Raw genomic sequence first — 22,249 nt, 5'->3', positions numbered from 1 at the left:
AGAGTTGTTGTATTACAAGTTTTCAGATTGATAAACTGGAGTGTCTTCCTCAGGGAGCTCCAGAGGGAGTGATCGAGAGGTGCACGTATGTGCGTGTGGGTGGATCCAAGGTTCCCCTGACTCAAGGCATCAAGGATAAGATCATGTCTGTGATCAGAGAGTACGGCACTGGCCGCGATACCCTGCGCTGCCTGGCACTGGCCACCCGCGATATTCCACTGAAGAAAGACGAGATGGTGCTGTCAGATACGGCCCGCTTTGCAGAGTATGAGGTGACTGAGTTACTGAACTTGTACAATACCGTACTATGCCAGTCATTGTGTAATGCCCACAGCTATAGAATATAGTGTTTGTCTGAATATTTTACTAATTACTAGTTAACTATCTAATGTTTATTCATCTAGTTTTTCATGTAATAACATATCTAATATCTTTGTCCCACTAGCTTTTTGCTGTCTTATAACCGATTAATTCATATAGCTATTTAGCTATCTGATCAAGTATTTTTACATTTAGCTAGTTAGCTGTCTAAATTATCTAACTATTTAGCTAAATAGTTAGCTATATAAAGTATCTCTTTACCTATGTAGTAAGTTTTATCTCTGTTATAAAGTATGTTTGTTTTTTGGTAGCTTGCTATCTAATATACTATTAGATTGTAAACTAGCTAGATTGAATGATTAATCCATTTAGTTAGTTAACTGTTTAACAATTTACCATTATGTAATGTTTAACCATAGTTTCACTACAAAAAAAAAAAAAAAAAAGTTACTATAGTTAAACCATAGTATCCACAAATTAACCATGGTTTTAATACACTAACCAGTTTAACCATGGTATTTGTAGTAAAACTGTGGTTATACAAATGGTTATAAATACTCCAAAAAACATGGTTATTACACTTTTACTACAATAAAAGCATGACTAATTTTCGTTAGAACATCCTGCTAGTTAGTGTATAATAAAATATATAACTATTTAACTATTTAGTAATGTATCTAGGTATCTAATTAATTATCTTTGTCTTGCTAGTTTCCTAGCTGTCAAAAATTATTTTTAATAATTAAAAAATAGTTAGCTATTTACAGTATTTAATTATGTAATAACGTCTAATATCATTTTTGTGTCCACTAGCTTTCTATCTAATAAACTATTTTCAACTAGTTAACTATCTAATAAAGTGTTAATCCAACTAGTTAACTATCTAATAGAATATTTAATTAGGTAATAACGTTCAGCATCTAATATCATTTTTGTGTTTCACTAGCTTTCTGTTTAATAAACTGTTTATCCAACTAGGTAACTATCTACTAAAGTGTTAATCCAACTAGTTAACTAATAGAATATTTAATTCGTTAATAACATCCAGCATCTAATATTATTTTTGTGTGTCTGAGTAGCTTTCTGTCTAGTAAACCATTTATCCAGCTAGTTAACTGTCTATGGTTATCCAACTAGTTGGCTATCTAATAAAGTATTTAAATAGATAATAACATCCAGCATCTAATATCTTCTTTGTGTGTGTCTCACTAGCTTTCTGTCTAATAAACTATTTATCTTAACTAGTTAACAATCTAATAAAGTGTTTATCCAACTGGTTTGCTGTCTAATAAAATATTTAATTGCGTATTAACATCTAGCATATAATATCATCTAATATCACTAGCTTTCTATCTATTAAACTATTTATCCAACTAGTTAACTATCTAATGACATGTTTGTCCAACTAGTTGGCTATCTAATAAAATATTTAATTAGGTAGTAACATCCAGCATCTAATACAATTTTTGTGTCTGTCTCACTAGCTTTCTGTCTTGTCACCTATTTATCCAATTAGTTAACTATCTAATGATGCGCTTATCCAACTATTTAGCGATCTCATAAACAATTTAATTAGGTAATAACATCCAGCATCTAAAAATAAAAAATCTAAAATTGTTGTCTGCCTCACTAGCTTTCTATTTACTAAACCTATTTATCCAACTAGTTAATAAAGTGTTTATGCAACTAGTTGGCTATCTAATAGAATATTTAATTTAGTAATAACATCTAGCATCTAATATAATTTTTTGTGTCACACTAGCTTTCTATCCAGAAAACTATTTATTCAACTAGTTAACTATCTAATAAAGTTTATCCATCTAATTAACTATCTATTAAAGTGTTTATCCAACTAGTTAGCGAAGTATTTAACTATCTAGCTGTTTAGAAAAGTATTTTTCCACAGTATCTAATAAAGCACTTTTGTGTCTAGCTAGCAGTCTCCATCTAGCCAGTTAGCATCTAGCTAACGGTTATCTAGTGTGGAAAGAAATCTACTAACGTTTTTTTTCTAACCTTCCCTCTTCTCCCCATCTTCCAGTCTGATTTGACCTTCGTGGGCTGCGTGGGTATGCTGGATCCTCCTCGTACAGAAGTGGCTGCTTCCATCAAGCTCTGCCGCCACGCCGGCATCCGGGTCATCATGATCACCGGCGACAACAAAGGCACGGCCGTAGCCATCTGCAGACGCATCGGCATCTTCTCAGAGGAAGATGACGTCAACCGCATGGCCTTCACCGGCCGCGAAGTCGACGACCTTTCACCTCACGCCCAGCGCGAGGCCGTCACGAATGCCCGCTGCTTCGCACGTGTCGAGCCTTCGCACAAGTCCAAGATTGTGGAGTTCCTGCAGGGCTTTGATGAGATCACTGCCATGGTAGGTGGCCATGTGGTGTAAGTGGATGGTGATTTAGCTTTGATTGTCCCATTTGGCTGAGCGGTTGTGTCTGTGCAGACAGGAGATGGCGTGAACGATGCCCCTGCCCTGAAGAAGGCGGAGATTGGCATCGCCATGGGCTCTGGCACTGCCGTGGCCAAGACAGCCTCGGAGATGGTCCTCGCTGACGACAACTTCTCCACCATTGTGGCCGCCGTTGAAGAAGGCAGAGCTATCTACAACAACATGAAGCAGTTCATCCGCTACCTCATCTCCTCCAACGTAGGCGAGGTCGTCTGGTAAGTCCGGTTGTGTGGTTTTTCAGGTCTTTTTCGTTTGGTTTTGTCTGTTGCTGATATGTTGGACTCCTCCGCAGTATCTTCCTCACCGCTGCGTTGGGTTTCCCTGAGGCCCTGATCCCCGTCCAGCTGCTGTGGGTGAACCTGGTGACTGACGGTCTTCCTGCCACCGCTCTGGGCTTCAACCCTCCTGACCTGGACATCATGAACAAGCCCCCTCGCAGCGCCAAGGAGCCCCTCATCTCTGGATGGCTCTTTTTCAGATACTTGGCCATCGGCTGTGAGTCACAGAAATGACTTAAGAATGATTTAAGAGTTTAAGTTTGTCCATGTACATTTTTCTAGCTCGTCATCTAATAACATATCCAGTATTGCTGGTCTGTTAAGTCTTCTCGTGTGTGTTTCTCAGGTTATGTGGGTGCTGCGACTGTAGGAGCTGCAGCCTGGTGGTTCATTTATGCTGAAGACGGTCCAATGATCACACTTTACCAGCTGGTATATATCTCTGTTTTTAAATAAATGTCACGTGTGACTAAATCTGTAGCCTTAAGGCCAGTTTGCACAAAGTCTGATACTGACGCTCAGTTTTTCAAAGCAAAAAAACAAATTTAAAAAACAAAAGATTTTTTGACATTTATAACTATAAAATTGGCCTAGCTTTGACAGATTGCAGTACAATATTTTGGGCACTTAATTTTTAAAAAATATAATAATAATGTATAATAATAATAATAATAATAATAATATTTTTTTCAGCATCATTACTTTAGTCTTCAGTGTCACATTATCCTTCAGAAATCATGCTGATCTGATATGCAAGAAACATTTTTTTTATTATTATCAGTGTTGAAAACCGTTGTGCTTTTGAATATTTTTGCAAAAGCAATACCTTTTAAAAGACATAAAATATAAATGTTTTTGTAACAATGTAAACGGCTCTACTAAAAGGCTCTGTATGAAAATCAAATTATTTATAATAATAATAATAATAATAATAATAATAATAATAATAATAATAATAATAATAATAATAATAATATTATTATTATTATTATTATTATTATTATTATATATATATATATTTTTTTTAATTAATTAATTAATTAATTAATGTTGACTACAGTTATATAGTAGTAATAACTAAGCATCTATTTCTCTCTCCCTCTCAGAGTCATTTCCTGCAGTGTTCTCCTGATAATGCTGACTTCCAGGATCTGGAGTGTCACGTGTTTGAGTCTCCCTACCCCATGACCATGGCCCTGTCTGTGCTGGTCACCATCGAGATGTGTAACGCCCTCAACAGGTCAGTCACCATCCACCTCACATCCAGACTCATGCATGACACAGATAAAAACAAGCTTTGTGTTTGTGTTGAACCCAAGTAAACATGTCATCCTCACTCTTGCAGTCTGTCAGAGAATCAGTCTCTGCTGCGCATGCCTCCCTGGGAGAACATCTGGCTGCTGGGAGCCATCTGCCTCTCCATGTCTCTGCATTTCCTCATTCTCTACGTAGAGCCGCTACCGGTACGACACCCATCATGATGTATCTGTTAAACTACAGATGAATATACCCAGTTTGCACTCCAGGTTCACTTTCACAAACAAGACTCTGAACAGTTTTGTGGACAGAGTTGGCAACCTTTCTTTTAATTTTAGAAAACTATTGCTAACTACATTTTTTTTTAAAACAAATTTTGTATTATAGTTTTTTTTTTTTTTTTCCTTATTAATCTGTGATATATATATTTTTTTTATGGATAAATGAATTATATATTATATTTTAGATTTGTTTTTATTATTTAAATATATATTGTAGTTTGTTTTTTTCATATTTTTGATGTTATATATTTTTATGTGCAATTATTATTTTAACTTAGAAAAATCTATATAAAAATGTATAATAATAATCATAATTATATAATACTTGTTTACATTTTTTGGTAAATAATTATGTGGGCATGTTATTACTTTTATGCCTATTTATATTATAAAATATATCAGATTTAAGAAATAGTTTTTTTATAGTTATTTATTTTTACTTATTTTTTAAATAATGGAATTACATCAATTTTTATGTATTTTTCATATTTTATTGATTTATTCTATGTATGTAAATTTTGTGTGTGTGTGTGTGTATGTGTATACACACACACATGCATACATATTGATTTTTATTTTATGCCAAAAATCATTAGGAAATTAAGTTCCATGAAGATATTTTGTAAATTTTCTACTGTAAATATATCAAAACTTAATTTTTGATTATATATATATATATATATATATATATATATACAAGTGCACACATACATATACATATACATTTTCACATACATATACATTTTCACTTAGAAAAATCTCTATAATAATTCACATTAATACTACTATTATTTATTATTATTATTATTATTATTATTATTAATATATTTTGTAAAAAAATATATTCTGAATGCTACATGAACAAATAACTTTTTACCTAGAAAATTTTACATTTTTTACAACTGGAAAATATATGTTATTACTTTTTACTTTTATGCTTATTTATATTCTAAAATGTATTTTTAATTTTATCGTTAGTATTTATTAAATAAAATCTAAAGGTTAATTAAAGGTTGTTGGTACACTGGTGTCTGTGAAAGCCTTGGTGTTATTCTCCATTTCATCCCATATTTTCTTTTCTTCACCTTGTGTTGTTCCTCAGGTCATCTTCCAGATCACCCCTCTGAATGTGACCCAGTGGATGATGGTGCTGAAGATCTCAATGCCTGTCATCCTCTTGGACGAGCTGCTCAAATTCGTCGCAAGGACCTACCTGGAGCCCGGTAAAGACCTGGACCAGGAGCCCAAAAAGAGAGACTGGTCCTTCTCTGCATGCACTGAGGGCATCTCCTGGCCCTTTGTAGCTCTGACACTCCCTCTAGTGGTGTGGTTGTACAGCACAGACACTAACATAACCCACCTGCTCTGGTCTTCCTGACTGATCCCAGAGCAGCCGTCAAGCTAACATATGACTCCAAATAACCAGAGAAGACACATTAACAAGGAACAACAATCACCCGTTCACATTTGCACATGCATTTAAGCCTTTTTTTAATGTGTGTGTATATATATAATGTTTATCCTCATATATGTCAGAAAATAGTATGTTCCTTTTTTATCATTCCATTTTTAAGCACATTTTTTTCTTATATAAAGGTGTATATTTTCTCAGGTCCCCTTATGGCCTTTTTTGGATGCTTAAAGTGAGGAGATGCAATATTTATCAGATTGCTTTAGATATTTTTGGCTCAAAGCGCCGAGATGTCTTTATAGCCTTTTGAATCGCTTGGGCCAAAAAGAGCGAATGTGCATTTGAGTTATATTTAGATGTTTTCCTCTGTAACGTCACCCATGTCGGTTTCCTTTGCTCGCTTGAAGCAAAATGATTTCCTCTCTGCGTTAAGTAGATTGCAGCTACCTCAGTTTCGTCGGTTGCTTTCTTAGGACCCATTTCCTAACTTTGTTTTTATTTTTGCTCGATAGAAGACTAGCTGAATGCACTAGCTCCCTTGTACGAAAACATTAGCTGTTCACAGTTTAAGTTAAAAAAAAAAAAAAAAAAAAAAAACAAAAACATGAATCTGACAGCGTGTTTAGAGTTTGCTTTGTGCAAATTCTCTGAAGATGTTTACTTTTTCATGTGCTGGATGTATTTATAGGGACAGTGTAGTGATTACAATATTATAGATGAGTTATTTTTACTGTAATGTATATGTGTACATACTAGGTGCTGAGTAACTGAATTGAGCACAAATGATCCCTTTTTTGTATTATAATGGATGAATTCTGAGATTTAAACCCTGACGTTCATACGCAAGACCCCTTTATATCTATAGGAGCTTTCGCACCTTTCAACCTTTTCACAGTTCCTACGCTTTTCCGCGTGTTCACACCACAGAGGCTAGAAACGCATTTAGTTCTTGGGGAACTAAATGAACTCCTACAATAAAACAGTTCTATCCACTTTATTTTTCCCGTAAGAGCGGGCGTGGGCATTTGTAAATTTTATGTGCGATTTTTCCGGTCTCATCCGTACAATGGTGTTTTAGCGCCACATTAAAAAAACAAAGTTTAAACTTTAAAAATTAAAGCTTTAAAAGATTTTAACTTTAAAAAATTCAAAATTAGAAATATTTTGAATTTCAACTTTGTCTAAATATTTCGACTTTATTCTTGTAATATTTCAAGAATAAAGTCAAAATGCTTTGAGAATAAAGTCAAAACTACGAGAATTCATAGCAATTACAAGATTAAAGTAATAATATTTTGAGAGTATATTGTAGCCTATTGCGCATGCAAATGGTCTGGATTGGGAGCACTGGGAGATATTTCGAAGTCTTTCAAAATCTGTCAGTTTGAATGAGAAATACATACAATATGAATATTATAATAATGTAATGTTATTCTCAAAACATATTGACTTTATTCTCGTAGTTTTGACTTTACTCTCAGAACATTGACTTTATTCTCGAAATATTTTGACACATTTCAACTTTATTCTCAAAAACTTTCGACTTTTTTCTCAAAACATTTTGACATTATTCTCAAACTTTTGACGTTTTTCTCAACATTTTGACTTTATTTTGAAACATTGATTTTATTCTCGTAGTTTTGACTTCTCAAAACAATTCGACTTTATTTTGAAACATTTCAACTATTCTCGTAATTTTGACTGTTCTGAAAACATTTCAGCTTTATTTTGAAATATTTAGACTTTATTCTCATAGTTTCGACTTTACTCTCAAAATATTTTGACTTTATTTTGAAACATTTCAACGTAATTTTCGTAGTTTCGACATTACTCTCAAAACATTTTGACTATTTTGAAATGTTTCAACTATTCTCGTAATTTTGAGTATTCTGAAAACATTTCAGCTTTTTGAAACATTTCAACTTTATTCTCATAGTTTCGACTTTACTCTCAAAATATTTTGACATTATTCTTGAAACATTTTGACATTCCCAAAATGTTTAGACTTTACTCAAAACATTTCGATTTTATTGTAACATTTTGATACATTTAAACTTTATTCTCGTAGTTTTGACTTTACTCTCAAAATATTTTAACATTATTCTTAAAATATTTCCACTTTATTCTTGTAATTTCAACTTCATTTTTGAAATATTTAGACTTCTTATAATTTTAGATTTTTACTTTTTTTTTTTTTTTTTTTTTTTAACTTGCCACAAAAACACTGTTATATGCTTCCAGCTATTTTTATCTGTGCTAATGAGCTTGTTTGCTGCTTGATATTGTAAATTAGTGTCTTACCATATTCCTTCAATACATTTTTAATTATGAACACACTGGTTTGTAGTGCAGTTTTATCAGTTTACTGTACTTTATTTTTATTCTTTTTTTTACTACATACAGTGGCTAATGAACAAGAAGTCACACCCATTCACAAAAACGGCTTGCTTCCACGTTGAGAAATAAGGTGGATAGGACCTATTAGTGACGTAACTGTACACTGATTGGCTAAACCCATACAACATACGGGCTACCTGGCATTTAAAAAAAAAAAAAAGCCATGTAAAACATACTCCACAAACATGGAAAACAGTGATAAATGCGTTTGTCTGTTGTCTGCAGTGTCGCGTTCTTTTCTCAGCCGAGATGTGCAAGTTGTCATAAGAGATTCAGATTTGTACACTCTTTTCAAAACCACAATGCAAAAACAGCTCTGAACACATCGTCCTTCATCCACTGGTTTGTTGATGTTTGTAAATGCCGCAAAGAAACACGCTGTTGTTAACATTAGTTAATGTGCTAACATGAACAAAAACAATACATTCATTACACTATTTATTCATCTTTAACCATAGTTAATAAATACAGTTGTTTGTTCATGTTAGTTCACAGTGCATTAACTGTGTTACCTATTATGTTAAACACAACTTGATTTTAATAATACATTAGTAAATGCTTAAATTAACAATAAATGCTACAGCATTTATTGTTGTTTAGTTTATTAACCATTGTTGTTAACTACTGAACATTATTGTAAAGTGTTACCCCCTAGAACTATCCAGTGCGAAAGCCCCTTATAAATAGCACAATTTATTCACAAGGGGTCCTATTTATTTTTTCTTCCCTTTGTTTTTTTTTTAAAAAGGTCTATTATAAAAGTGTCTTATTGCAGGTGACCAACAGACATGCATGATTACATCTGCTGTATTAAAACTAATTTTGTCCCGTGTGCATCAGCGAGTGAGTACTGCTCATAATACACCATCACAACCTCGTGTTTGTTTGTACTGCTGCCTGTGTCAGATTGACTGATGCAATACAAAATGTGCAATGTTTCTATATGTAACTCTCTAAAGAGGCATTTAATCATGTCTAACTACAGTTGCATGGCATTGCATTTCTGTATGTATACAGTATCTTTACGTTTTACCATTTGTGTCCTTATGTTTCCATCTTTCTCTCTCTCTCTCTCCAGCTCGGGATGATTAAGCCAATCCGCTCTCTTGTATTCCTTGCTGAAGCTGTGAGGTTTTCTTGACTTTAGTGCATGTGTTGTTTTCAGCAGCTCCACACATCTTTCTAGGCCTGCATGTCAACTGTGCTAAAACCTAAGAATTTTCGTCATTAGTTTAGAAGCTCAAACATTAGGAGTGGAAAAATTATTCGAGACCTGATAGTCAAGGTCACACCCTGTCTGAACCAGTGAAATTTGAAAATACTCTTAAAATGTAACGTTACAGCAGTTTTCATGGTGCATGTCCCCTTATGTTAGAAACTCTTGTATAGCACTGCAATATTTGAGATAAAAAAAGATGCCATTAGTGAAAACGGGCATCGTTTTCTCCTTTTGTGAGATATGTAAATTAACCAAAACTGATTGTTCTTGTTGCTTTGCGCAGGGATGTGCAATATGTTTTAAAGCAGAGGCTCATTTCAGGTGTTAGGTGTGTGTGTGACATTGAGAGACAGGCGGTCTTTTACAGCAGTTCCCATGAAAACGGAGGGCGGGAGCTGCCGAATCAGTGTTGTAATTATCACAATGACTTGTGGTTAATAAAATGATATTACATGGTTGCACTGCTGTTTCTTTACACTCTGTCAATGCTTATTTAAAAAATAATATTTTATAATGATAGAAAAACTAACTACTACTGTTACCAGATAATAAATTAAAAAAATATATATATATTTTAAAATGTATAGAAATAACTTTCTACTACTAGTTAATAAATAAATTATTTTTTTTAAAAAAACAACAACTTATAACAAAATATAAATACAAGTTACTACTACTGAATAATAAATAAAATGCATATTTTTATAAAAGCTAATTTATAATAGTAATAACTTACTACAAAAATAAAAACTAATAATAATTTACTAATTACTAATTTTAAATAATAAATAGAAAAATAAATAATACTTAGAATTTTCATGCCATGATTTTAATTCCAAAACATTTAAAAATAGTCTTATTTACAACAATATAGAAACATTCAAATAAGACAAACACTAAAAAAATGCACTTAAGGCTACAGAAATTAATGATTGCATTGCTTACATGCTCTGGTGAATATCACAAAACAGCCAAGAACATGTCTGGGTTATATTCTCACCAAAATCAAAAGAAAAAAAAGTGCATAAAATAAAACACTTTTGCATAAGTAAAAATTCTTCTAATACAAAAAAAGCAATAAAAAAAAAAAAAAAAAAAGGAAATGGGTGAAATGTGCGTATATGTCATAGAAATGTGAAAAAAAAAATTTTTTTCACAAACATTTTCTTTTTGATTTTGGCGTGAAATATGACATTTGACGTTTTTATTACACGCACCAGATTTGAGAGAAAAAAATATTTTGTGGGATCGTGGTTCATTTAAAGATGCCTCTTTAGCATCACTTTTACTGAAGCAAGCTCAAAAGAGCATGTCAAATTAATTACAGGTTTGACACTTTTATGAAAATAATAAGTAGCAGAGTTTCCTAGTCCTGTATTTTGCCCTAAACAGCAAATGTGAAGCCCATGATATATAACTACTGTTAGAAAATACATTACGAGTGAGTCATTTGTGTATTTAGTCCAACATCTGCAGCATTGTATGCTAAAAAAAAAAAAAGATCATACCATCATTGTGGCCAAGTTGGAGTTGGACTGTTCGTTTCTGTGTAGTGCTGTATTCTCATATGAGAAAGATCATCTTTTGATATGACAAAACCGAAAAGTTTGAGGACAAATCCGATTAAAGTCAATGTCTGTAACTCACCACTAGACGGCAGCAGTGTGCACTATGGCATCCACTCACGCATCAAAATCCAAGAGTGCGCATGTTTTTCTCTGAAGTGCTGAAGCTCAAGAGTCTCTGAGGGTCACTGCATGCCAAACCACTGCTCTTGATCGGCCCACTGCGCTGCTTCGCTGTCGCTGCCCTCCAGATCTCCCTCCTCCCCACTGCCTTCCATATCATCACCGTCCAGCTCCACCGTAGCGTCTGTGGGACTTTCCTCCTTCTCCATCTTCTGCATACCCTCTAGAGACTTTTGGTCATTCGGATCGAGGCTACAGAAGAGGAATAGACAGTCAGTTCTGGTTGCATGGTCGCGTGTTTAAGATTTTACAGTGTGTAGATGTTTACAAAACATTCACACAAAAATACCTTAGCGCTATACTGTACTGGTCCATGGCCTCCTGGTAGTCATTAACAGCTACGAGAAAATCCCCCAGCATTCTGTGCAGCACACAGTCGCTCTGATTGGCTAAAGTGTTCCGTAGAAGCGCTATGCCTTCCTCATACTTCTGTTCTCTACCTGTAATGAAAATGATAAACAAATAAAGTAGCAATAATAATTAGAAATTTATAAAACAAAATATATAAAAAATTGATAAATATACTAAAAACAAAACACTAAATGAATAAACAAAAAAGTTAAGTAATAACAAGACATCAAAAAATGAATAAATACTAACAACAATGTAATAAAAATAGAATTAGAAATAATAAAATTACAATAAAAAATAAAAATTTATAATGATAAATAGAAAAATATAAAAAAATACTACTACTAGATATACATTTTGAAAATGTATAAATTATATTAGCATTTTAAAATAAAATAATATATAGTAATAACAAAAATAAATTAGTACTACAACTTAATAAATAGATAAAATGTACACTTATATAATTATTTTTTAAATGAAACAATTTATAATATAAATAAAAAGTATAATTATGATAATTTAAAATCAAAATTCAGTCAATAATTTGTTTTACTAATTACTCATTTTAAATAATAATAAGAAAATAATAAACAGAAGAATAAATAATTTGAAATGTATACAATAATTTAAAGATAATTAAAAGAATATAATAATAAAAAGAATATAATACATATTTATAATACAAATATAAAACAAAAAATAAAACAAACTAAAAAAAGAAAAAGTAATAACATGAAAAGTAAATAATTTAATAATAATAATACATAGAAGAATAAATACGTAGTAGTAATAATAATAATAATAGAAAATTTGGATAAAAATAATAATAAAATTAAAAATAGGAAACATCGTAATTAATGAAAAGTAATAACAACATGAAACAGAAAAATAAATAATAGTAATTGAATAATAATAAATAGAAGAATAAAAAATAATAATAGAAAAATTGACAAAAAAAATAATAAAAATAGTAAAAATAATAATAAAAATAATAGATAATAAATTAAAAAAAAAAAAAAAAAAAAAAAAAAAGGGAATATTGTAATGAGACCTGTAAATAAAGAATATACAATAACAATAAATAAAGAAATACAATAACAATAAATTAAATTAATAATAATAAAAAAATATATATATAAATAATAATTACATCAATTTTTAATATGAATAATTATAATATAAATTATAAAAAATATAATTGTTATAAAAAAAACATTATTTACAATAAATACATTAATTAAAATTGTTTATTATTATTATTATTATTATTATTATTAATAATAATAATAATAATAATAACAATAATAAGGGTAAAAAAATAAAACACTATAATAAAAAGTAAATAATAATAAAACGTTTATACAGTTTACAATTAACATAGAAACATAAGCGAATTTTGGACATACTGAGGAGCTCCGCTTTCTTCACAACAGCTTTGATATAGTCGGGCCGCTGAGCGAGGGCTTTGTCCAGCAGTGTCTTGGCCTTCTCCTGGGTCATGGGATCTTCCAGACACACTGTGGCCAGGATGGTGAGAGTTTGGGCATTTGCTCCCAGGGTCTTGTAAATATTGTTGGCCATTCCCATAGCCTCCCGGATACCATTAGAGGCAAGATAGCAGTCAATCAGACCTGAAAACAAGGGACGTATCACATTGAGACAACAGAAAATGACTATGTGCTTTGTCTAACCTTTAGAAATCAAAAACAGGACAGACTGAATAGAAGAATAAAAATAAATAGGCTTAATATCTATATGCTTTTATTGCACAAAACAATCACAATCTTCCTAAAAACCCTATAAAATACGCATAATAACTGGACATTATTATTCTTGTTTATCCCTATTATCAGGAAACACTTCTTGCCTTCGTAGCAGTCCAGACGACAGGGCGCCAGTCTCATGGCTTCTCTGAAGTGTATGATGGCTTCCTGCACCCGGCCCATGTTCCTCAGCGCCACCCCCTTCAGGAGCAGCGCCTGCACACTGTTGCTGTTTAACTGAATGGCTTTAGCTCCCAGATACAGGGCACGAGAGTAACGCTTACTGTAGAAACTGTGACATCTGTGGAAAACGTAAAAAAAATAAAAGCTTTCAGACACTTTACAATCCGAAAACAGTTCAATCAGAAGGTTAAACTCACCCAGATATGACCCAGGGCTCAGCATGCTGGTCAGATATGTTGAACAGGCGTCCTCCGAGAACCTCCACATCTTCGAGATGACCCTCCCTGGCCATAAGATAGCCGTATACATCCATACCTGCAAATAAAAAAACAGGATAATTTCATTCAAATCAACAAGAACCATCATGCAATGCAGGCAGATGGTTAAGCAACTGGTCAATGCCATGTACCTTTGATCAGGTAAGGGTCAAGCATCTGTGCCTGCTCAAACTTCAAGATGGAGTTCTTGGTGTCTCCAGCCCTGAAGTAGACGTCTGCCAGAGTGACTAAAAGATCAACATTATCCCTCAAGAGTGACTTCTTCTCCAAAGAGCTGAGGATAGAGATGACAAATTAGTGCTACGGACATCAACGATACATCATATTGTGCAGAGGTGGACAACGTTCTAGATATTTTCACAAGGAAAAACTCAAAAAATAAATAAATAAATAAATAAATAAATAAAATAAAGCTGAAATAAAAAATGTTGCACTGGCAAGAAACTGAAATAAAATAAGTTTAAGGTAAAGTGCTAAAATTACAACACCTGAAAAAAAAAAAAAAAACAACCGAAAATTAAAAAAAAAAAATGGAAATAAAGTTAATGGAAATAAAGCTGCAATAAAAAATAAAATATAAATATTAGATTAATACTGTAAAGAAGTTTTTACTATTTAAAAACTTAAAAAAAAAAAAAAAAAAAAAAAACTGTATTGGCAAGTAGCTGAGTAAAATAAGTTTAAATACTAAAATTACTAAATGGAAAAATTACTAATTACCAATAAATTGGTAAGTAACTGAAATATAAAGTTTAAGTTAAAGTACTAAAATGACTAAAAATAAAATAAAATTAAATCAATTAATTGAAAAACAGGAAATGAAAAAAAAAAAACAGGAAATTAAAAAAATGAAAATAAAGCTAAAATAAAGGTAATGGAAATGAAGTTGAAATTAAAAAATATATATAAATATTAGATTAATACTGAAACTTAAAAAAATAAAATAAAATTTAAATGTTGCACTGGCAAGAAACTGAAATAATATCAGTTTACGTTAAAGTACTAAAATTACTACAACTGAAAATAAAAAAATGGAAATAAAGCTGAAATAAAATTGCATTGGCAAGTAAAGTAAATATATATGTATAAATTAAAAATGTAACCTTGGCAACTAACTGAAATATATTTAATATATTTAAGTACTAAAATCACTGAAATAAAAGCGCTATATATATAAAATCATAATCATGAAACAACAAAAGTGCATAACATAAAAACATAACATTAAAAAGAAATAAAATAGCTCATTTAAAATAATAAATATTATAAGAGTACATAAATAATACAAATAACACTGAATGTAATCTTATATGTTTTTGATGACAGTGGTGGCTAAAAATGAAGTTATACACGTATTATTAAAGAAAAACAATTTATTTAAACAAACAAACAAATTATAAAACATTTCTTAATGTAAAGATTCCCACAAAAATATCTTATCGACAATTTCCAATCCTCACCAGATAGTGTTGATGGCTCTCTGATTGTCCCCTCCATGTATGAAAGCATGTGCTTTGATCCAGACAGACAGCCAATCAAGATTCGGGATGCTCTGAATCACGTCCATCGTCATGGAAGCGACCTCTGCCCCCTTCACCGACAGAGACAGAAGCCCTGCAGCGGAGCAGACGGGACCATGCTTTAATGTTGGGTTCAGACAAAGAAAGGACAAGATGCAGCATCACAGGAACACCACTGTATTCTTACTGACCGATAATAGCATCAAGAGCCAGAGGACACTGTCTCAACACCTCCTTATAGCTCGTAACGGCTGAACGCTCCTGACCGGCCTTTCTGTACAGATTCGCCAGCATCATGTTGATCTGGAATCGAAAACAATTCAAGTGCTCTTTTATGTCCGTTTTAAAGTTAATAACCACGTGCACATTTAACTTGCTAGATTCACCCACACACAGATATGTAAAACAAACAAGCACAAATAAGTACCTTTGGTGTTCTCTGGCGAGAAGGGATTCCCTCCAGCACGGATATGGCATCTTTATCCAGCTTCAGAATAGTGTAACATTCAGCAATTTTATATTTCACTTCAATCTCTGATGGCAAGTTCTGTAGTTGATGAACACAAGAGTTGGTTAACTACAGTACTGGTCAAATATTTTTTTTAATGTTTTTTAAAGAAGTCTCTTCTGCTCACCAAGCCTGCATTTACTTGATACAAAACACAGCAAAAGCAGTAATGTTGTGAAATATTTTTACTATTTAAAATAAAAAAAATGAAATGTTCTAAAAACATTTATTATTGTTATTATTATTAATATCAATATTTAAAACAGTTGAGTACATTTTTTTCAAATATCAGCATTTATCTGAAATAAAAAGCTTTTGAAACATTATAGCTACACTATACCATTCAAAATCTTGAAAAATTATAGAAATGAATACCTTTATTTAGCAAGGATGCTTTAAGTTGATCAAAATCGATGATAAAGACGATTATAATGTTTCAAACGATTTGTGATATTGAAACAATTTTGCTGTTCTTCTGAACTTTATATTCGTCAAAAAAACCTGAACAATTCTACTCTGCCATTTTCCATATAATAATACTAAAAATAAATGTTTTTCTGAGCAGCAAATCAGAATACAAGAATGATTTCTGAAGGATTATGTCACAGGAATAAATTACATTTTAAAATGTATTTGAAATAGAAAAGTTATTTTAAATAGTAAAAATATTTACATTTTTTCCTGTTTGTGCTTTTTTTTTTTAAATCAAATAAATGCAGGTTTGGTGAGCAGAAGAGACTTCTTTAAAAAACATTAAAAAAAAAAAAACTTACTGTTTAAAAGTAGTGTACATTAAAATTCAAATAGAAACATGAAAAATATGGCAGCCATAAAAATAACCACAGTTTCCACCAAAATGCCACAGCAACTATAAATCTTATCAATTTTGTTAAAGCACAATAATTAATGTTTGCATAGACAAGTATCACTATTACTATTGCTCATGAGCTTTATATTTTTTGGCAAAAAATAAAAAAAGAAAAAGAAATAAATTAAAAAAAAATAAAGAAATATTATATTATATTATATTATATTAATTATTTATGTTGTATATTATATTATATTATATTATATTATATACTACATTTCATAAGTTTGAGGCCAGCAAGATTTTTATTTTAAGAAATAAATACTTTTAAGGATGCATTAAATTGATCAAAAGTGGCTTTTTTATTTTAAATAAAACAATTTAGATTTAGAAAATAAGATTTTTATTTTAAATCAGAAAATTCGTTTTAAAGTATACTAAAACACAATTATTTTAAAAAGTAATCACTTTTCACATTACAACCTCGATCAGCATAAGAGAGTGATTTTTAAAAAACATTTAAAAATCGTATTGACCGAACTTACGCATGGTAGTGTAATATAATTTTTAAGGGCAATGGTGTCTCCTACCGACTCCAAGTCATTAGAATGTTTAGAAAAATATTACCTCACACTATTTACATTAATTCACTAAGCATGCAGTTACATATCAATACAAACTGGAGTGATTAAACAGAACAAAAAACAGTACAAGTAAGGTTAATGAACCAAACTGTGGTATTTTAATGGATGTGTGCCATAGTACATTTGTGTGAGGGTTTGCTGGAGCTCACCTGTGCCTGAACTGCAGATGTTGTGCCGCCTGTGCTGGATGGACGCACTTTAGATGTTTTGCTGAGCACTTTCTTCTGCTGTAAAGCCATGTTGTACTTACAGGCTGCGTTTCTGTACTCTTTATCATGAAAAATAGCATCAGCATGATACACCAGCAGCTGGTACTTCTGAGACGGCGAGAAAAGCTCCCTAAAAAAAGAGAAACACACTATTAAAATGGACGCATATTGCCATGATGCGTTTCAGTGACGAACGGGGTATTTAATGATAACTTGAAAACTGCTTCCATTTTATCTAAGGGGAACTGGGTGTAAAAGTTAAATTAAACCACCATAGGGTAAAATGTATCATGTTTTGCCGAAATAGCATAGTCACTGGAGTAATTAATACAAAAAATTATACAAAAAAATGATGTTGAGAGCTTACACTATAACACATATATGTCCTTCTGTGAGACCTGTTGGGTAACTAATAAATAAACCGCTGAACTGGACAAACACACACTTTACTTCACATCCGACAGCTTCCAGGTGTGTTTATGTAGTGAAACACGGGAGATACTCACGGGTTGTTGGTGCTCATGGTCAGGAGTAAACTACTGATGATCCGGACATTAGAGTGCAGCCCGGCCGCCGCCATATCTCGCACATGATCGATTACATTCATCTTCAATCGATTAGCTTTCAATTTCAAAGCACAATTATAGTTAACAAACGCGCCGCGACACAGCGGAAGATGCAACAGAGAAGAGTTTTTTAAACGGCAGGAAATGATGCGATTTCAAAATAAAAGTCCAGTGGGGACAAACCAATCGCCAAACGAAAAGTCTCCCATTAGGCAAGCGATGTTTACAAAGATTTAACCCTGTTGTTTTAAACATCATTTTTTTAATGATCTTACTCTTCGGTGTCTTATATTTATTATTAGACGTTCTTATTGTTTAAGTATGTTTTCTAAATATTGGTAGGAAGTAGAAACGAATTATATTAATCCATAGACAACGTTAGTTTTAAACATAAACTAAGAAATTTAACATACAATGTACAAACGGTAAAGTTACTGAGAAAAATGTGTGATTGAATTATATCTTTTCAGAATCATTTAAAAATCAATTAGATTTTTTATATAATACTCATTAAAAAAAAAAAAAAAAAAAAAAAAAAAAAAAAAAAAAAAAAAAAAAACTAGTTACATGTAACAGCATTGCATAATTTAATTACAAAATAAATATAACTGCAATTTGCTAAAGTTGCTGAGAAAAATGTGTAATTGAATAATATCTGTTTGGAACCACTGAAAAATCATTGAGATTTTTGTATATAATACTCATTTTAAAAAAAAACTAGTTGCATGTAACAGCGTTACATAATTTAATTACAAAACAAATATAACTGTAATCTGTTAAAGTTACTGTGAAAAATGTGCCATTAAATACAATGTACATATGTTAGATAATAGTTTGTACTTGTGTTTGTACAAATCATTAAAAAAATTTAAATAACACTCATTAAAAAAACTAGTTACAAGTAACGGTGTTACGTAATTTAATTACAACATAAATATAACTGCAATTTGTTAAAGTTGCTGAGAAAAATGTATAATTGAATTATATGTTTTTGGAACCACTAAAAAAATCATTGAGATTTTATATATAATACTCATCAAAAAAATGTACATGTAACAGCGTTACGTAATTTAATTACAAAATAAATGTAACTGTAATCTGTTAAAGTTACTTTAAAAAATGTGAAATTAAATAAAATGTACATATGTTAGATAATAGTTTGTACTTGCGTTTGAATGATATCTTTTCGGAACCATTGGAAAACTAGTTACATGTAACGGTGTTACGTAATTTAATTACATAATAAATATAACTGTAATCTGTTAAAGTTACTGAGAAAATGTATAATTAAATTACAGTTAATTTTGAAAATATTAATAATTACAAAGGGGGTTACATCTCAATACTTGTATTAATATTTACTATTTCTTGTTATGATTTTAAATCTCGATTTAACCTGAGAAAATAAAAAGAGGTGCTAAAGTCTGATTTTGTAGTAGCTGTGCTTTATAATTAAATAAAAAAATATATATAATCTTAATTTTAGAGATTAAAGATTTTACAGTCTGACAGTAATCAGTGTTGAGTATACTGTAAAGTTAACCCTACCTGGTTTAAATGTTGCAAATTGAAAACATTTGTTAAAAACTTAGAAAAGTAATCAAATGTAATCAGTTACATTACTTTAATAAAGTAATTGAAATAGTTACACTACTTATTACATTTTAAATAGGGTAACTTTTAATCTTTTACATTTTCAAAGTAACCTTCCCAATATACCCTTAAATACACAATTATTCAAACACAGATTTTAATGACTGTCACAGCTTTTCTTGCATTCTGTGTGTCCTCTAACCAGAACAAACAAATCCCACACATACACATAAAACAAAGACATTGATGATATGTATATTATTTTTACCAGGTTTCACAGGGTTATGTGTACAGAGGTACATGTCAGTTGTATGTTATATGCAACTGAATCATCATCATCATTATCATTATCATGTTCAAACAGTGGTGATCTGTGGTCTGGGGTCTTTGGAATTTTGAAATCAACTTCAGTCCAATTGGCAGGTAAGAAAAGGTTCTTGTTGTAAGCGTCGTTGTAGGGATTTCAGGCTCATACGCATGTCCACTTCAAACTGTTACCTAACAGTTTTTCCATCTTTGTTTCCCACAATCAACTTCAAAGTGCACATTTGATCACATCTCACAACAACAGAGTAAATCTCTCTGCAAACGTCCATGTAAAATCCTTTTAAAAAACAAAAGGAAAACTGCATTGTATAAAATAAATCACACCGACACCACTTCATGAACAGCTTCAAGCACTAGATAGTAGGTCTTTGATCACTGCGATGGCTCTGGGAGATCTACAGAAATGTGACTATTTTGTGTGTTACTGTTGTGCAAAGTAAAAAATATTGAAATGTACCAGACAGTTGTAACACAACTAAAATCCTTCTTGCAAAAAACACACAGGCAAAGACACACCATCCTTTGCAAACGATGAAAGCATTTTGTTAATCTACGCACATAAATATACAAATAAATAACATGCACGATTAACAAAACAATGAGATTCCCTGATTATTAGCAATTACTTGTAATTGGAAGACAACTGATTTTAAATAGGCATCAAATAGCTGAAATGAGAAGGATGAGTTTAATCTCAACAGAAACATAAAAATGTAGTTATTTATGGGGGGAAATGGTAATTGCAATTTTTTAAATCTCACAGTTCACATTTTTTTGTGTTTATATATCCTAATTCTGATTTTTTTTTTTTTTCCACAGTTGAGTTCATACCTCATAATTCTGACTTTTTTTGTTCAGAATTGTGAGATAAAAAGTAATTAACTTTTATTTTTGTATTCGATGGAAGAAACAACAACAAAAACCAAAAAAAAAAGGCAGAATTGTGGTTTATAAACTTGGAATTGCCAGAAAAAAGTATGCATTCTGAGTTTTTATTTTGGAATTCTGACTTTTTTCTTAGAACTTTGAGTATGTTCAAATTGTGAGATGAAGAGTCGCAATTATCCTATGTAAGAAACGGGCTTCTATAGTTATTTGAACTTGATGCACATTAAAACTGGCACACTCTTAAAGAATTTTAGTAACAAAATTATGAAACTCAAATCTAGAAAAGCTCCTTTTGAATTCGGCCAGATACTCTTGCAGAACAAGCATCAAATCCTTTCAGTGCTACGTATTAATAACTAAGACTGTGTGTCCTCATAATGACCTATTATCATGCTTGCTTCAAGCTGTTCAATGCAGCAGCTCAATTTACAGCAATCCCCCTAAACCCACTGAGTCTTTATGTGCATTTGTTACATACAAAATAAATAAATAAAAATATCAGTCTTCGAGGAACTTCCACATCCAAAGTGCCCATTGAGGCATCACGGTATTAGTTTGCAGTTGGAATCGCAGTTGTTTTTCCAGATTGCACCGCAAACATCCAGATGGCGAGACGCTCCCGGAATATCACCGTAAATCCCAGGTTACGATCTCAAACCCCTTAATCTCACATATCCGAGTTATGTTTTTTGTCTTTGCGCTTGGCACCGTTCCACTTCAAATTTACACACAGGTTCAGACGCAGTGCAATTACAAAATAAAATCTAATCACGTTTCTTTGCTAAAAAAGGTTTCAGTAAACTGTAACAGAAATACAGTATGGTTTCCAGTCTCGTAGCTGCCATTACAGTAACTTGTGATTGCTGTGTCTTGCAACTTCGGAGGAGAGTGGCTTTTAAAAGCAGTCTGTTGTTCTAGCCGAGCGAGCTACGTCCTTTCCTCTCGCTCTGTCTTTCGGCGAGTGATGTTGCGGGGCTTGATCTTCAAAGAGAGCTCCCACAATGCCTCCTCGGCTAGATGGTCACTGAAGTCGTTGAAGAACGAGACAATGTCGTCGTTGTGTTTGAGGTCATAGTGCCTGGAAGAAAGAGCAGTAGAAGTCATGACAAATTTTTAGTTGGTATGATTCTTTAGGGTCTTCATGAAAAACTTTGGTTAAAATTCTTCAATACTGCAAAATGTAATTCCAGGAATTTTAAAGGCTTTTTAAGCACTATTTTTTTTGATTTTCAAGG

The 22,249-nt window shown here is 31.8% G+C and overlaps 3 protein-coding genes across 6 annotated transcripts in view; 1 reads left to right on the top strand and 2 right to left on the bottom strand.

Moving 5' to 3' along the window:
• atp2a2a (ATPase sarcoplasmic/endoplasmic reticulum Ca2+ transporting 2a) overlaps window positions 1–10,083 on the top strand; it is a 32,631-nt gene extending 22,548 nt beyond the window's left edge. For both annotated transcript variants that reach the window (XM_051117272.1, XM_051117273.1), the window contains exons 14-22: window positions 54–272; window positions 2,363–2,698; window positions 2,777–2,997; window positions 3,075–3,277; window positions 3,407–3,492; window positions 4,167–4,300; window positions 4,406–4,523; window positions 5,701–5,821; window positions 9,485–10,083. In XM_051117272.1, the coding sequence (XP_050973229.1) occupies window positions 54–272; window positions 2,363–2,698; window positions 2,777–2,997; window positions 3,075–3,277; window positions 3,407–3,492; window positions 4,167–4,300; window positions 4,406–4,523; window positions 5,701–5,821; window positions 9,485–9,498 (1,452 nt within the window). In that variant the 3' untranslated portion in view covers window positions 9,499–10,083. The remainder of the gene's footprint in view (window positions 1–53; window positions 273–2,362; window positions 2,699–2,776; window positions 2,998–3,074; window positions 3,278–3,406; window positions 3,493–4,166; window positions 4,301–4,405; window positions 4,524–5,700; window positions 5,822–9,484) is intronic.
• A 796-nt stretch (window positions 10,084–10,879) lies between these two features.
• On the bottom strand, window positions 10,880–18,367 carry anapc7 (anaphase promoting complex subunit 7). Its single transcript, XM_051118208.1, has 11 exons — window positions 18,147–18,367; window positions 17,581–17,770; window positions 15,899–16,018; window positions 15,663–15,774; window positions 15,412–15,565; window positions 14,083–14,225; window positions 13,871–13,988; window positions 13,595–13,791; window positions 13,134–13,358; window positions 11,663–11,813; window positions 10,880–11,565 (listed from the first exon to the last, which is right to left on the bottom strand). Exons 1-11 carry the CDS (start codon window positions 18,245–18,247, stop codon window positions 11,376–11,378), a joined length of 1,701 nt encoding a protein of 566 aa, XP_050974165.1. The 5' UTR covers window positions 18,248–18,367; the 3' UTR covers window positions 10,880–11,375.
• Window positions 18,368–20,034: 1,667 nt separating this feature from the next.
• Window positions 20,035–22,249, bottom strand: part of rapgef1a (Rap guanine nucleotide exchange factor (GEF) 1a) — a 38,765-nt gene continuing 36,550 nt past the window's right edge. For all 3 annotated transcript variants that reach the window (XM_051117015.1, XM_051117016.1, XM_051117017.1), the window contains one exon: window positions 20,035–22,092. In XM_051117015.1, the coding sequence (XP_050972972.1) occupies window positions 21,942–22,092 (151 nt within the window). In that variant the 3' untranslated portion in view covers window positions 20,035–21,941. The remainder of the gene's footprint in view (window positions 22,093–22,249) is intronic.

The sequence above is a fragment of the Labeo rohita genome, chromosome 8, assembly GCF_022985175.1.
Source record: "Labeo rohita strain BAU-BD-2019 chromosome 8, IGBB_LRoh.1.0, whole genome shotgun sequence".
Classification (NCBI taxonomy): Eukaryota; Metazoa; Chordata; class Actinopteri; order Cypriniformes; family Cyprinidae; genus Labeo; species Labeo rohita.
Note: the sequence above shows the minus strand (reverse complement) of the source record. Positions and strands in the feature narration are given on the sequence as shown.